The sequence below is a fragment of the Pavona decussata genome, unplaced genomic scaffold, assembly GCF_977016875.1.
Source record: "Pavona decussata unplaced genomic scaffold, jaPavDecu1.1 SCAFFOLD_106, whole genome shotgun sequence".
Lineage (NCBI taxonomy): Eukaryota > Metazoa > Cnidaria > Anthozoa > Scleractinia > Agariciidae > Pavona > Pavona decussata.
Window position 1 is genome coordinate 188,404 of NW_028145520.1, and position 17,064 is coordinate 205,467.

The 17,064-nt window shown below is 39.8% G+C and overlaps 2 protein-coding genes and 3 pseudogenes across 2 annotated transcripts; 3 read left to right on the forward strand and 2 right to left on the reverse strand.

The window, feature by feature from the left end:
• Positions 1–3,475: 3,475 nt before the first annotated feature.
• LOC146471070 (uncharacterized) lies at positions 3,476–5,283 on the forward strand. Its single transcript, XM_085121214.1, has 2 exons — positions 3,476–3,616; positions 4,774–5,283. The coding sequence occupies exons 1-2, from the start codon at positions 3,476–3,478 to the stop codon at positions 5,281–5,283; spliced, it is 651 nt and encodes a 216-aa protein (XP_084977340.1).
• Positions 5,284–9,308: 4,025 nt separating this feature from the next.
• LOC146471071 (uncharacterized) lies at positions 9,309–10,334 on the forward strand (annotated as a pseudogene).
• Positions 10,335–10,825: 491 nt separating this feature from the next.
• Positions 10,826–11,970, reverse strand: LOC146471072 (uncharacterized; annotated as a pseudogene).
• Positions 11,971–13,526: 1,556 nt separating this feature from the next.
• LOC146471073 (uncharacterized) lies at positions 13,527–14,024 on the forward strand. The gene has a single exon (XM_085121215.1). It carries the CDS (start codon positions 13,527–13,529, stop codon positions 14,022–14,024), a length of 498 nt encoding a protein of 165 aa, XP_084977341.1.
• Positions 14,025–15,113: 1,089 nt separating this feature from the next.
• LOC146471074 (uncharacterized) lies at positions 15,114–15,641 on the reverse strand (annotated as a pseudogene).
• Between the last annotated feature and the right edge of the window lie 1,423 nt (positions 15,642–17,064).

Genomic DNA, 17,064 nt, shown 5'->3' on the forward strand with positions numbered 1-17,064 from the left:
ATAAAAAACAGGGACAAAGCTAATTTCTTACAAAGAGCTAACCAAGGAACGCCAAATGGAAGGGGGGGGGGAGGGGGAGAGAGCTCCAACGAAACAAAAGTCAAAGCTTGGCAAAAAGGTAATACCCACAGACTTTGTTGACTGCCTCTAAGTTCCCAGAAAAATTACCAGAAAAAAAAAAAACAAACAAACAGAAACAAAGAGACTGTACTGGGCTGACACTTGTAACACTAACACAGTTACCCAGCATCAAGGGAAGGTAACAGTCAATTACCCAACTAGTGAAAAAACGGATCTCACAGAAGAAATTGCTTTTATTCCCCCTTGCCGAGATGGATTAATATGTTCCATGCAGTGGAAAGAGTTTGGGCTGTCCCGGTAAGAAATCCGTTCTAACCGGACTCAAGAAAGTGGCAACAGTTCTCAACAATGAATATCTTAAAGAAATAGAAAGCTACGATGACAAAAGATAATTTCATGTGTTGCAAATTTTTTTCTTCAGAAGGAAAGATCCTCCTCATAACATATTCTTAGCATTATGTATTGTCTCGGGTGAAGTCTAAGGTTCCAAATGCTCATGTGTTGTGGGTGCATTGGACTACTGTAATGATTCTTTAGCTTTAATACTGAAGGCATGTACATTTAGCCTGTATGGGGCCCAAAATAGTACAGACCTTAAAAATGAACCTGACCGGTTTTCAGATGAACCATGCAGGGATGTAGCCAGGATTTTTCCAGAGGTATGCACAATTTTCCAAATCCCCCTACCAAATACCCATTTTTTTTTTCTACCTGCCATAATTAAATTTCTTTATCGTCAGGATGGTGAGGTTAATGCTGTAAGTGTAAGCGTGATATAAAAAGGCAACTATGTCGTCAAATTCTTTGCTGCTTCCTTGGGTTCATTGAAGTGCTTCGAGCCCTTCATTCATTAAGCCAACAACCTAGCTGTATCTCAGGATTTTATTCACAAATGAGTACTTTTTGCCACTGTCGGCCACATCATTGTTTTTGAGCAGCATTAAGTATGCGCTTACTCATGATTAGTATAAATATACAAATAAACAATGAAAGTGTTTATGTCTAGATCTACATCACCAAGAGCAAAAAAACTGAGGCACCGAAAATTAATATAACTGTAGATACTTCAGCTTTCATAAAGGCATAAGGGATATATTACAAATATCGTCTGTCTTTCCTTCCAGCAAAGACAGAAATGACCTCATTTAGGTCTATTTCCTTGTGTTTGTGAATAGGTATTACAGATAATGAGGACAACGTAACCTCGCATCTGACATAGCACTCCGAAGTGGCCTCTTAAGCCTCTTGACGCTAATAAAGCTTCGCTCTGCAGCACACGTAGACAAAGGCTATGTGAGAAGGGTCTTGACTGCTACAGCAATTCCAGGGTAAAATATTTCTGGGATAGAAAACTCCAGCATCTCCACCAAGGGATGGGGAATGCCATCTTCAACCAACAGCCACTTATGACGCCACCTAGTCACTTCTCGTTTGAATTCATCAAGGGACATATGCATGTCTTCAGCCATAGTGTATATTATAGATGTTTTCCATACCATTCTCATATTGACTATATTGCCTCTAAAATTAGTAGAATTGTTGGAATTACTGAACGAGTAAGACACTTCATCACTTTAAATACTTTAATCCACATTAATCACTGATTTTTTCCATTTACATTCTACTGCATTGCCGCTTGGGGCAAGCTGCGTTGATTGAATTGAGAAAGATGCTCATCGTACAGAAACGTGCCCTTCGGCTAATGTTTTTCACTAGTAATAGATCTCATGCTATCCCCTTCTTTATCTCTGCTAACATCTTACCTTTCAATATGCCTTGTTTTGAAACAGTTTCTTTTCTTACGCATGACATTTCTACTGATTTTGCGCCTCGGAACTGATCTGATACTGGTAATGTCTACGTTAATAAATCAAGATTGAGTGTTCGACTTAATTCTTTTTTGGAGCTAAGGTGTGGAATTGCTTGAAGCCTGACCTGCGTAAGCTTAGGAACAGACTTTTTAAGTACAAAATTCATCAATTTCTACCTGCGGTGCTTGATGATGAGCATGATCATGTTGATATCTCGTCTTTAATCTCTAAAATCACTAACTATTGTTAATTAAACTTTATATTCGCTTTTCTTCTTGTTCTTGTTTTGCCTCTTATTATATATATGTGCATGTATAATTATGTATATTCTACTTATTTAATTTTCTCTTATCTAGTTGCTTAAAAGAACGAATGCGTGTACCTGTCTACTTACTTAATATATTTATATTTTTACTAATTTATTCTAATTTTATTCATGTTTGTAATAATTATTAAGTTACACAGCCCGCCTCAATTAGCTCTGCTATCTGCGGGCTGTGTATTCCTATAAAAGATATAAGTACATCAAATAAAGTTGTTGTTGTTGATGTTTTTCCGTCAGGTTTTGAAGAGTTCCTGAAATTTTAATTTTAATCACGTCGCTTCTCTGTGGAAACCACCATTCAGGTGTGTAAAAACACACTCCGTTGCTTTATAAAATTATTTCAAAGACACAAACTGAGTTAAGTGACTTGAATTGATTGAAATTGTGTTTTTTATCAAATTATTATGTTTTATTTGTTTGCTTTTTATTCATTTTATTGTATTTTATCTTACCTGATTTGATTTGATTTTCGAGTTTTTCAGGTACGCACATGGGTATGTGCGTACAGGTAGCTATGCCCCTGCCATGCACCTCTAAATTTCAAACATGGCATCAAAAAGGGCATGGGAAATTATTTATCCTCAGCCTATTATGGATGTAGTTGTTTCAAAAACCAAGCTCAGTGATACTAAAGGGCAAAACAAAGGAATTAATTCTCTCCTTAACAAGGCAAGAAATAATGTAGCGTGCAGGAGCACAGAGGAGCAAAAATGGAAGCAGGCAACCAGAGATATGAACCCTTGAATGGGGCTTGCTCAACACATCTGAAAGGAACACGATTTGGAAAACCCTCAGTGGGTTCTTATGCAAGGCACCAGCCACTCTACACTGCTTTAGTATGTCTTGATATTATTTCTTCAGTATGATCCAGTAGCAATTGACATATATCACAAATTCATCCTTAGTCAGAAAACACCTGTGCGTGGTTTCAAAAGTGGATTTCTTGGATGCAGTAATTCTCCAATTCTGGGCTGCTCTCAGGACGCAAAGATAATTGGACCCTCAATTGTGAAGATCCCTTTTGACTACTTCAAGTCAAATGCCCCAAAACAAAATTTCAACTGACCCCCGTTGATACTTCTTGATTCTAAGTTATTTTGTGAGAGGGTTGGTGTGGTGTATTTGTAAAGCCTCGTTTTGGTGATAGAATATATCTGTTGGATTTCATGACCAGTGCAGCTCTTTAACAGCACGCTTAATACAGAACGTGTCACAGTGGTGACAAGGAAAACTAGAGAACGAACAGTCAACGTCGAAAATGGGGAAATTACCGACGAAAACAGCTGCTAAAGTCGCAACACTGAGTGAAGCACGAACCAAAGCAAATGCCAAGGTGGGAAGACATCCTTTCAATGTTTTCCATCCCGAGACTGAAGATATCGAGAGCTACCTCGAGCAGGTGCAGGAATATTTCATCGCCTAAAATATAAAGGAAGATAACGTGGACAATACTGCTAAATGAAGAGCAATACTCCTAACATCCATTGGAAGTGGTGCTTATCCAGTCTTCGAGGATTTATCCTACCTGGCAGCAGCAAATACCAAGACCTTTGACAAGCTAAGAATGCTACCATGTGGCCATTACAAACCAACACACTCCAAAAGTCGCATCTGATCATACAGGAGTTGTGGAGGTGCCAAATAGACTGGGATGACGAGCTACCTGATAAAATTCTTCAGAGCTGGCAAAGCTGGAAAGATGGTTTGAAGTCATATCAGATTATTGCAGTTCCCAGATGGTATAGATTCCACCGTGACGAATGCCAAGATGTGCAACTAAATGTAAACATCCAACCTCCCTTGCAGCTTTGAAGGAAAAACTCGTGAAACCAACCATGTCAGAGCTGCGTTAGAAGCTAATGGATACCCATCGGCTGTTATTTCTAACATTCTCAATAAGAAGCCACCCCATTTACAGTTACTCCACCAGAAGAATTGGTTTCTATGTTCTTCAAATAGGGTGGTCCATCTAGTACGTACCAGGGTTTTGCATGTCTCCCTTACATGAGCGGCCTAACCAAGCCCCTCATGAGATTACTCCACAAAAATTATATCCGTGTTGTCAACAAACCACTCAAAACCCTTCAACAAGAATTCCCGTCTCCAAAGTTCAAATAACCCTCGAATCTTCAGTGAAATGTTGTTTACAAAATTCCATGTAAAGACTGTCCTTTGAACTACATAGGAGAAACCGGAAGATGCTTCCAAACCCGCAAAAAGGAACATCAACGGAACTTGAAGAACTATTCTAATGGATCTAATGCTGCCAACCATGCGTGGAAAAACAATCATTCCATTGATTTTGACAATGCTTGTGTTATAGACAAGGGCGATTACACATTCGTAAAGCACTCGAATCCTGGCACACTGCGAAAACTGTAAACACAGACAATAACTCAAAACCGTTGCCTAGGCAATACTCCATTTTATTGTAATTAGTCCTCATTTCCATTTTTACCTTTCCATTTTTTTGTATATATTTCCGTTTATGCTCTACAATTTTTATTTCATTTAGACTGATAGTCCAACGCTCATGCTTTTATTCTTTTTAACCAGAGAACGCTTTTTAATTCAATACATGTGTTTTGCGACGCCTCAGAGATTGCCTATGGAGCTGTAGCCTATTTCCGAACAATAAGTCCTGGACATGTAAATGTGAGTTTCATCGCGAGTAAGATAAGCCTAGCTCTGATCAAGACCTTGACTACACCACACCTGGAACTGCAAGCTGCAGTGAAAGCAGTCAGGCTGAAGTCGAAGATATTAGAAGAAATTGACTTTGAAGTTGATGATATGTACCTCTGGAGTGACTCAGAGATTGTGCTCCACTACATTAGAAATACTCACAGGAGATTATGCGTTTATGTGTCACACAGAGTTGCTGAAATTACCTCTAACTCTAACGTTAGGAAGTGGCACCATGTGCCAGGTTCAATAAATGTGGCCAATGACTGCACAAGAGAGATCGAAATATGTGATTTGACTCCTGAGTGTCGGTGGATCAATGGTCCCAAATTCCTCATGCTCACTGAAGACCATTGGCCAAGAAGTGAAAGGGCACCATAATTTGACGACGGTGAACTGGAAGTTAAGGCTCCAGTCCTAACAACGTCAGCTACCCCCAGTGCCAGTTCCCCCAGTTGGGTTCCCCCCAGTGCGTTAGCTACCAGTTCATCTTCGTGACATGCGAGCACTTCAGCAGACAGCCCCACATGTCTTCTCGCAGTTTGTAAAGGAGTTGTTTACAGTTCACAAGTCCCCGAGACAGTTCTCAGCTACTGCTATCGACCAGGCACATGAACAGAACAATGGCATGGTCAAAGGAGAAGGTGGTGCAGTTGGTCTGACGGAGAACCCCGGAACTCTTTGTCGAGAGATGATCACAGGGCCTGAAATGGCAAGGTTGGTGAACGAATTTGGTGTGCTTAAAAAGTTGGCAGCTTTGCCATCCCACCAACAAGAAGTTTTCAAGTGTCATTCTTAAAAGATGTCAAATCCCTTGTGGCAGCGATGGAAGATATAGGTAACTCCTTCCTGGAAGAAAGTGAAGATCTGATAGTTCTGGACACCAAGCAAATTGCTGGACCAGCGGCAGTTACACGTGTGCGTCAGATGGAGGCCCTTGGTAGGGAACAGTCAAATACCTTCATAACTGAGTGTCTCGTGAATCGAAAGAAGTCATTGTATGACCTGATAAAGTGAAACAAAGTCACTTTGTTCAATTCACCTCCACCAAAGGCACAATCTAAGGTGTCACAGCAACTTTCATCCATTAAGGGTGACTGCTCACTTTTTGCCAGGCTGTACATATCCTGCCAAACAAGGAATGGTGACCTTGATGAATTTTTCCCGCATGAGAACCAGGGAAGTCTGCCATCCTTATCGCATGGTGATAAATTGCACCTTCCAAAGAAGAAGTCTGAGCCGTCAGAGTGCCTGCAGGCTAACACTACACCACAAACAGACGTTCCTAGTGCAATTGATGTCGCAATCATTGACAGTACTGCAGTGGTGAACATGGTCAAGCCAGGAACAGAGAAAACCTTTTCTGGGTATGCAGAGGAATCATTTTTGCCTTATATTAACTCACACCTTCGCCACGTGAAACGTGTAGATGTCGTGTGGGACGAATATGTCGAGAACAGTTTGAAAGCCACCACCAGCTCTGACCAAGGAACCAGTGTCCCCAGGCGTGTAGCAGCCAATTATCAGCTTCCGCATAATTGGAAAGACTTCCTACGTGTAGATGAAAACAAGTACAAACTTTTTAATTACTTGGCTGAGTCTATTGCCTTCCCCAAAGTAGAAAAACAAGTAATCTCTACCTACGGCAAGCAGGTCTTGTCCACTTTGCCGCGTGATGACACCTCAAGTCTGGCTCCCTGTACGCACGAAGAAGCTGACACCAGAATGCTGCTGCATGTTCAAGACCCAGTACAGCGAGGTCATAAGAAGATCCTTCTGCTCACAGTTGACACAGATGCCCTTGTTCTGAAAGTTGCTGTTCTCTACCACCTTAGAGAGCATGAGCAACTAGAGTTGTGGGTAGCATTTGGCACAGGGACCCATCTCCGGTACATTCCGGCTCATGACATATCAAGAAACCTGGGCTCACAAGTCTCCAAGGCACTTCCAGTGATTCATGCCTTTACAGGTTGTGACACGGTGTCTTCGTTAAGAGGGAAGAAGACAGCTTTAGAAGTGTGGAAGTCTTACCCAGAGGTCACAACTGCATTCCTTACACGGGCTCACAACCCCTCTGAGGTTAGCAACAGTTGCATGGAACTTTTGGAACACTTTGTAGTGTTGCTGTACGACAGAACAAGCAGCAAAAGAGCAGTTAATGAAGCAAGAAAGCGGATGTTTCCTCAGAAAGGAAGAGCATTACATGCCATCCCACCAACAAGAGCAGCTCTGGTGGAACACACAAAGCATGCTACATATCAAGCTGGTCACTGGTGGGGCCAAGTGCTTACACCCAGTCCTGTTGTACCATGTCCACAGGAATGGGGATGGACCCTCGAAGAAGGCATTTGGAAGCCGTTCTGGACAACACTTCCTGAGGTAACAAAGTTGTGTCATGAACTTGTCTGGTGCAGTTGTAAGAAAGGATGTCAGGCAAGATGTTCCTGTGTGAAGGCAGGATTACGCTGCACTGCCCTCTGCACGTGCACTGATGAGTGCAATAATGCATGAACGTTAAAAGCTGTGACTAACCCTGTGTGTAATCCTCTTTTCAAAGAATGTGAATTACAGTATTGCAACAGTGGTCTTAGTGAAGTTTGAAATATTTTGGTGGAATACTATTTTGAGATTGGGATATTTTGAATTACAAAATTGCTTTGTAATTTATTTATCATGAAAACGCAGGGAAGCTCTATATTTATAGGTTTTGAATGTAAAATGAAAGGAGATACAAAGCAAATAAAAAGGAAATTACAAAGAAAGTTGCATGCTTTCATTGCATTTTGTGAAAACGTTTTTGACCTGTGCTCTAATTCGTCACAAAAATCTCCACATTACCCCCACCCTACTCCACCCCACCTGATCCGTTTTTTGGTATTTTAAACTTATCCTTTATTAATCAAAATCGATTGAAGCTCTATAGGTCATGTATTTATACGAAAAAATAGTTTAAAATGATATAAGTGAAATTAAATAGTACTGCCGGTTCAAACTACTTTACTTCCGGTTCAAAATGGCAGCCATTTTGAATTTTCGCAATATCTCACCATTCAATAATATTTTGTGATGGCTCCATATCCAGAATTAAAGAGCACATGAAGTTCTACTATTCTGCCAAGTTTCATGCCTTTAACCAAAAAGTGCACAATTCATGCACATATCCGCCCTACTATTAATCAAAACGTACTGACAGTTAAGATAGATAAGATAAATAAGTTTATTGAAATAATAAAATCGCAGCCAAAGGCTGAATTGCATAACTATATACAAGAAATATTCTCCTTAGTAATTTGGAATGTTCTACACATCTTCTTAAGACCCACTTGTTCTCATCCATGTAGTATATGTGTTAACAATAATGTTAACTAAATTTCTTTTGTTGTGCTTGCTCAAACTTTGTTAACTTAGTATCCTAGTCTTCATTAAACAGACATAATTTCTAAATTTCTTTTTCTTTTGTTAAGCACTAAGTATGCTACAAAAGAGACTTCCCAGATGTTTGGATGAACGTTATTTGGATGGAATCTTTGAAAACGAGAATCCATCCCCATGCATGCTTGAATTGCGAAGTGGAATGGAGGGAACTGGGAATTTACCAGGCTTGTTTCTATATAACATACGAGCAGGCTCGTTTACTTAAGTGTTATTTGTGCAAGTTTCTTGGCGACAGAGCTGCAATTCTTGCTGGGTCCCCTGTAAATTACGCCTCTGCCAACAAGTTACAAGAAATAGTAGGAATAAAGATAAGCTTGATATATAATTTTTTAGATCAGCAACAGGTCAGCGATCTTTCTCATATAGGGCTGCTCAGCTCTGGAATACACCAAATTCATAAATGGCGGCCACGTGAAACAGCCTGGTTTTGATTACATAGAAGTGAGGCTTGGTAGGCCACATGAAATTTGGAACCAAAACAAAGTTGGAAAATTATATAATTTTGACAGCTTGTATGCTTTGTATCAGACTAAAAACCCGCAAGGATACTGTGAAATTCTCTGTAATATCACCAGAACCGAAGGAAAAGTATCATTTCTGCTGTGGACAGAGTAACTTCGACTCATTGAGATCATTTTTGCTCAGAAATGCGGACAAGTTGCTGAGTTCCTGTGTGTACGAAGAAGGAAAATAGACAAAAATACAGGGGAAAAAATTTTCCTTTTCTGTTTTCAAGAGGACGAGACCCTGAGAAAACAGTGGCTTCATGCTATCCGAAGCAACGTTGGCCCGCATTTCTCCATAACCGAGGGAACAAGGGTTTGTTCGAAGCATTTTAAGCCTGAAGATTTGCGAAAAACCGCCCAGAAGACTAAACCTAAGCCAGGAACTGTTACAAACAACTGCCTCCTACTCTGCGCCCTTCACCGCTTACATTATGCAAAAATTTGGAGAAAGATTCTGGTGGAATTATGCGTAAGAGGACCGAAGGCTGCTCAAGTATTAGCGAGGATAAGAGTGATGAACCAGCAGTAACAATGGTGAACACGCAATTTTCGGAGGGAGCGGAAATGGAACCATCGTCAGAGCTGGCGGATTTTGCCGGAAAATCTGACAAAGATTCATTAATACTGGAACTTAAAGAGAGGCTAACTGCAGTTCTTTTAAAGAATGAAAAACTAGAAGAAGTTTTGAACTTGAAAGAGAAAATAAGAGATCTCCAGGGGCAACACAAGAAACTCGAGGCTCAACTGTTTTCTCTGAAAAAAGTCGCAACAAATGACTCACTTATAAACTTTTACACTGGATTTCCGAACTATCAAACCTTGATAGCCCTGTATGAATTCTTAAATCCCGGTGCCGGTGGACAAAATGTCAAATTTTGGTTGTCTGGAAAAGGAGATACTCAAATGCGAACCAGTGACTCATTGGTGAAACAAGGAATACCTAGGTCTTTAAACTCATGGGATGAGTTTTTTTTCCTTCCTGTGTAGGCTTAGACAGGTTTCGCCGAACAGCATTTAGCACAATTATTCAACGTGTCTCAGTCGACTGTGAGTAGGATTTTTATTACATGGCTAAATTTTGTGTATTTAAAACTTGGCCAGATAAATATTTGGCCATCCAGGGAACTTGTCACTGAGACAATGCGTCAGGATTTTAAGGCAAAGTATCCCACTACCAGGGTAATTATCGACTGTACAGAGGTGCCCTGTGAAATGCCCAGTGGTCTACTATTAAACAGTGAATTATTCAGTTCCTACAAACATCACACCACTTTAAAGGCCTTGGTGGGAATTTCACCAAGGTTTATCACATTTATAGGACAATTCTACACTGGGAGCATATCTGACCGGGAAATGGTAGAGTGAAGTGGGTTCTTCAGTCTCCCCTTTTCTGAAGGAGACTCTGGAATGGCTGATAAGGGTTTCACAATTGAGGATATACTTCCCCTAGGAGTCGCTTTGAATATACCCCCCTTTCCTGGGAATGGCTGATCAGATGTCAGCTGAAGATGTAATTGCAACACAAGAAATTGCCAGCTTGAGAATCAACATTGAAAGGGCAATCAACAAAATCAAGAACTTTCAGATATTTGATGGGGTAGTACCTTTGAGACAGTTTGGGGTTGTTAATCAGATGTGGTGTGTATGTGCCATGTTGCGCAACATGCAAGACCCCATCATAAGTGCTTAGATTTGAACCTCTACGCCTGTGGAGTGACCAAATGTTAATTCCCCCTTTAATTGAAAACTAGTTTATCATATTCAGTGAAATTTGTTAGTCTGGTATGCAGTCAAAATGACAGCATCAGAGAGAATTGCAATTCACCCAGAATATCACATTGAGTTTTCTTGATTAGGTTCATCTGTGCTTTTTAGCACAATGTGAACATTTATTTGCGGGTGACACATTTGATATCTGATCATTGGTACTTACAAGGTTATATATACATGTAATTTATGGAATTTAAGTTTGAAGTAACTATTTACATGCTGGCAGGTGAACGTTTAGCAAATTAAGCTGATGCAGTTTTAATAAAGTGAGTGAAATAAAACACATGAAGTTTCTGCTTAAGATCTGCCCAGTTGATGGCATCAAAGGGAATTCTCTCAACAGAGATGCCCTTCTTTGTATACACAATGAAATCACACCAGGAGGCTCCAGTGACCCCCATGTGACCTTGCACTTGTGCAAAGTAAGAATGAGTTCTTTTGACTTTGCACTGTCCATTCACAGCTTCACAGAAAAAAATTAGGTTCTTGGCATGCATCTAATGGAGACACATGAAACTCTATTTCGGGACACTTCACTTCAGAAAGTCCAAAGTTGTTTTGGTACCCAAAGTCAACAACTCTTCCATCAGGAGAACTTCCAATGAATAGCATGTCATGAGAAACAACAAAGCCACACTTGAGGTGTCTTTCGAGTGTACATAAGTCTTTCATATGCCTCAAGGGCGACCAGCTCATATTTGATGCCATGCTCCACATACCTTGAGGTAAATGGCTTAGGGTTAATTAGCTCAGTAGCAAATTTTTCAAAGTTCCTCTTCCTTTTGACTACAAGATCAAACTTCGAAGCTGTTAATCTGAACTTTTGTTCCTCCTTCCACTGCTGTTATTGTAATTGATCTCTTGTGCTTGATTCTATGTTGTTAATCACAGTCTCGTCAACTGCCAGAGAACTCATAAGAGCTCTTTCTGTTGCATCCAGGTTGTCAGGACACACAAAATCACCACTTGGAACTAATGGAAACCTGGGATAAGTAAACAAGCTTTCTCCTCTGTTGTTCTTTCTTGGTATTGATGATCCTCTGTTGTTCTTTCTTGGTATTGATGAAATATCAACAAAAGCCTGGAAGTTTGCCTACGCATAGGTTAAGTGGTAACTAGAGAATGATCCAATTTGACTTTTTCCAAATTTAGTATCTACAAAACTGTCCACTGAAGAATCATTTCGAGCCATTATTGCTTAGCCCATGTCTGGGTTAATTTGCTGGAGGGCCTTATTCAGTTGTATCTCAGCTTGAAAATCATGACTTGCATCAGTTCTTGCCTCGTACAACAGACATTTAACTCCATCTCTGCTATTAGTTTAATCGAGTTTCGTTTTTGAAATGGTGACTTCCATTATCACCCGCCTTCTTACAACTTTTCACCGTTTATTGATGAGTTTGGCTGCCTTCTGGAGCAATATATCACCGATTCTTCACTTCTTCTTGTTGCTGGTGATTTTAATTACCATATTGATGACACTGCCGACAAACCTTCATCTGATTTTTGCAAACTTCTTAGCTCATTCAATTTAAAGCAACATGTTAACAAACCAACACAAAGTGCTGGTCATATTTTAGACCTTTTAATCGAGAGAGATGAGCCTCTGGTATTTAAAATTTCAGTTTGTGATCATGACTTATCTGATCATTTCGTTGTTCATTGGATGTTTTGTAAGCTGAAGACCATTGACACCAGGATGATTTGTGATGAACTACTCAATTCTTCGCTTTTACTGCATCCACCTGAAGATCTTCATCAGTTGGTTTCTCTCTACAATTCTATGTTGGCTTCTATTCTGGATAAATATGCTCCAGTCAAAAGGCATGTTATCACCATTTGCCCCTCTGCTCCTTGGTATACTGAGGAGATAAAAAGCGAAAAGAGGATTCGAAGGAGATTTGAGAGGCGATGGCGTGCAACTCGATCAGCCTCTGATCATGAGAAATTTATTCGACAGTGTTACGCTGTAAACAATATGTTGTTGTCATCGAGATCAAATTACTACTCTACATTAATTGCTGAAAACCGACATGATTTGAGGAAACTGTTTTCAACTTTTTCGAAACTACTTCACCATAGTCCAGAAACCAGATTTCCGCAACATGACAGCGTTACATCATTAGTGCAAGATTTTATTGTGTTTTTTGGCAATAAAATAAGGAAAATTCGTAATGATCTTGATCGATATATACCAGACAATGGTTTTGAGTTCAGAGATGTTGCTGCTGGATGTCAATTTACTACCTTTGCAAATGTTTCATTGACTGAACTGAAGGCAACCGTTGGACCTATGTATTTAAAGTCTTGTGATTTAGACCCTCTTCCTGGTTGTATTATGAAGGAATGCTTTGCTACTGTTAGTTCAGTGATTATTAGGATTGTCAACCTTTCAATGGAATCTAGAATACTTCCTACCTATCTTAAAGTGGCTAGTGTTAAACCACTGCTCAAGAAGCAATCCTTGAGCCCGGAAGAATTCAAGAATTTTAGGCCAATTTTGAACTTGAGTTTTCTGTCTAAAGTTACTGAGAAGTGTGTCGCAAAGCAGCTTATTGACTATTTAGATACCAATAATCTCCATGTAATATATCAATCAGCGTACAGAAAACTTCATAGTACGAGACGGCTTTAATCTGTGTTTATAATGATATCGCAATTGCCTTAGATCAGAAAAGATCAGTGAATTTGCTGCTTCTGGATCTTTCTGCCGCATTTGATACTGTTGATCACTCCGTCTTACTTTCACGCCTTTCTCATCGATTTGGAATTAGAGGTACGGCATTGGAATGGTTTCGCTTGTATTTGAGCAATCGCACTCAATTTGTTAATGTCAATGGATCGACCTCTGATCGTCATGTTCTGCAGTTTGCTGTACCCCAAGGGTCAGTCCTTGGTCCTCTTTTATACTCAATGTACACCTCTCCATTAAGTGATATCGCCTGTAAGCACGAGCTCAGCTTTCACTTTTATGTGGATGATACACAGCTCTATGTAACATTCGAGACATCATCCCTTAATGATATGGAGCTGAGCAAGTGTAGGTTGGAAGCCTGTGTACGAGAAATTGACACCTGGATGCTTCTCAATAGATTGATTTTAAACAAAGACAAAACTGAGCTCCTTGTCATATCATCTCTTCACCTTGCTCGAGCTGCTTTGTCACATATTTATGTCTGCGATGAGAGAGTACTGGCTTCACCAAGAGCAAGGAACATTGGAGACCTTTTCGATGAATCTCTGAGTATGGCCCCTCAAGTCACTGTATTTGCAAATCGGCTTTCTATCATCTTCGAAATTAGTCTCATTCGTAGATATCTCACTGTTGATGCTGTCCAGCTTCTTATTCATGCCCCAGTCACATCAAAACTTGATTACTGCAACTCGCTACTATATGGCTTACCTAAGTAGCTGATTAAACAGCCTCAGCATGTTTAGAATGCAGCTGCTCGCGTTGTTACTGTTTCACCAAAGTTCTGCCACATTACACCTGTTCTTAAAGATCTCCATTGGCTTCTGATTGATCTCCGAATTGAATTAAAAATACTTATCATTACCTACAAGGCTCTTCATGGTCTCGCTCCTAGCTACATTAAAGATCTTCTCAAAAATTACCATCCATCACGCGACATTAGGTCTTCAAAGAAGAATGTACTCGTGGTCCCTGCATTTAACACAAATAGTTATGGCCGTCGTGCCTTTTCTATTGTTGTGCCACTTCTTTTGAACAGTCTTTCTCAGCATATTAGAGATGCTAGATCACTTGACATTTTTAAAAGACGGCTTATAACTGCTCTTTTTATACGCGCTTTTTAAATTCATGTAATGATTTTTGGTGTTTTATAATCTAACTATTTTAAATTATTTTAAACTAATTTTAACTTTGACTTTGTAAATAGCGCCTTTGGACCCATGGGAAAGGGCGCTCTATAAATGCAAGAGCAAGAACATGATTACAGTAACCCACTTTGCCGGCCTTACATGAACAGTTAGCATCATTGATTTGACCCGATACGATGCACATAGAAAAACTAAGAATATGGGGTGCGTCACTCTTCTAGGCCTTATGTGCCACATGGCACGAAGTGGATAGCTGAAGGTGAAGGTGACTCTTCTTGAAACTGTGGTAACATTTCGCTCTTGAATAAAAATACCTTTAGTCACTGTTAGCCTCAATTTCCTTTAAGTGTTCGTCGTTCAAAAATGTCCTACAATGCGGGCTAAAAGTGCTGGGACAGTAAACGCTATAGCAGCAAACTTCACAGTAATTCCCCCTTCCCCCCCAAACAATGTTGAACTGGGTGGGTTGAACAGACGTTACACAAGTAAAATAAGTGTCGATGTTTGCTAAGATCTTTTCAACATTGCCTGGGGAGGGGGAGAGGGTGGAGGCGTAGCTAAAGGGTCATAATAATGATGGGGAGAGTAAGACACGCAAATTTGAAAGGAATCCAGCAACTGTCCCAAGGATGTCTGTCCTCCATTGTAGCTTTCCTCAAATTAGTTGGAATGGAGTGATGCTCCGCATTTGCCATTTTCTTCCCTGAATTTGCTATGTGTTGATTCATTTTTGCTCTGGTTAATGACGGCATTCGTTCCAGTGACTTTCCCCCCCCCCATCTTGGATATTTTACGCTTGACACGGCAGGAGCGTTGTTGGGAAGACTTGAAATCCTTTTCTTCATTTTAATATATATTTCATCTGGATCGGCATCGATAACCATTTTTTCCCTTCCAGTCCGCACGTATTCTTTGACCCTGCAATATAATCGGCAAAACCATTGTATTTCCACAGGTACATGTAAAACAGCCGAAGCGAAAATTTGGCATATTTTTAGCACATGCTCACCGTTTAACAAGCAAAGCTTTCATCTTAAGTCCTTTCAAAGAGTTGCCACGACAGCGCAGCCAGAACCTCAACTCTTCATTTTTCAGGGACGAAGGATTTCTTCCGGCCAAAGAAGCTCCCGGGATATCATCTTCGCTGAGAATTACACTCGCTTCGTTGCTACCACTACCAGATGCCATAGTTATTGTGATCTCTGGCCTACCAAGCCTCGCTTTCATGTATTCAAAACCACGCCGTCCCACGCGGCCGCCATTTATGAATTCAGTGTATGACCCTCCAGAAAGTATAGCAATATAGAGTCATTTGATGTTTTTAAAAATGGGATTAAAGGACGTGCCCTTGACGAATTTTAAGTTTTTAAATAATAAGGTAAAGTTCTATCACTTTCAAATGTTTATTTTAGATTTCAATTGTTTATATTAGATTTTATTGTATTTGGTATGTGAAAACCCATTCTAATTGGATGTACCAATAAAGCTATTATTATTATTATTATTATTATTATTATTATTATTATTACTTGTGAAAATAACTCAATTAATGTGGCTGCTTGTAGGCTACTTTCTACCCAATTTTCACCTCGCATAAAGTACTCATTGTACTTGATATTTTAAAGAGCTAAGAATGATAGCTCAGACTTAGCACATTTAAAGGTGATGACATTTGATAAACTTTCTCTTCTGGTCAGTGCCGTTTTCCTTTGTATTGTCACTTACTTGGAATCTCTAATATTGATGTAATTTTAGAAATTCAAATAAGTGTAACAACTGTCAACTTTTTTTCTCTACCTAGATTACCCAGGAAATACCTTTGTTCATCCACCTATTCAGAAAGGGAACAACTTTATTGACAAAAAAGTAAATTCAATCACTTCTAAAACCCGTTTTTAGTGAGGATGGCTTAAATGACATGACAGGATGGTCTCACATACCACTCTTTTGTCAAGTACCTTCAACAAGTAGTTAGTACGTGAGCTTTTTTTTTATAGGGGGATCGAACCGTTGGAGTCTTATTCCCTGGCATTTTATACGTTTTGAGCATTCAGGTCATCGATCAGTGCAAATTTATGGCAGGAAGTTATAGAACTTCAACCTTTGTTCTTATTCAGTCTATAGGAGAGGTCTACGTATTTTTTTTAACAGCGATACCCCCACCTTGAGTAATCAGGGTAATACGAATGATGTTGCTGGTATTAGTGAAAATTATTTACGTGTAAGGCCATTTTTATTTGTGTAAATTGTGGAAAAGGTTTATTCTCCTGTGTTTCACTGCAAATTTGTCTCCTGCAGCTCAGTGGTAGAGCATCTCAACTAGTAATCGGAAGGTCTTAGGTTCGACTCCTGATAGGAGCACTCGGTTTTTTTTCCGAGTATGCCTGTGTCATTTACTGTGTCATTCTCATTTATTCACCAGGCTTAACATATTCGATCACATTATTTCCACTGTGCATATGCCACACATTGACATTTCAATCCTAGCATTATGCAGGATGTTTGTCCTATGAACCTAGTTTAATTGGCCTTAGCTCCCACGAGTCTCCTGTAGCTCAGTGATAGAGCATCCAAACTAGTAAGCGTAAGGTCTTAGGTTCGACTCCTGATA

Coding starts and splice junctions, on each gene's coding strand:
- LOC146471070 (XM_085121214.1), top strand. CDS start 3,476: ATGGGGAAATTACCGACGAAAACAGCTGCTAAAGTCGCAACACTGAGT. Junction 3,617..4,773: donor TCGAGAGCTACCTCGAGCAG/GTGCAGGAATAT, acceptor CTTTTTAACCAG/AGAACGCTTTTTAATTCAAT.
- LOC146471073 (XM_085121215.1), top strand. CDS start 13,527: ATGTACACCTCTCCATTAAGTGATATCGCCTGTAAGCACGAGCTCAGC.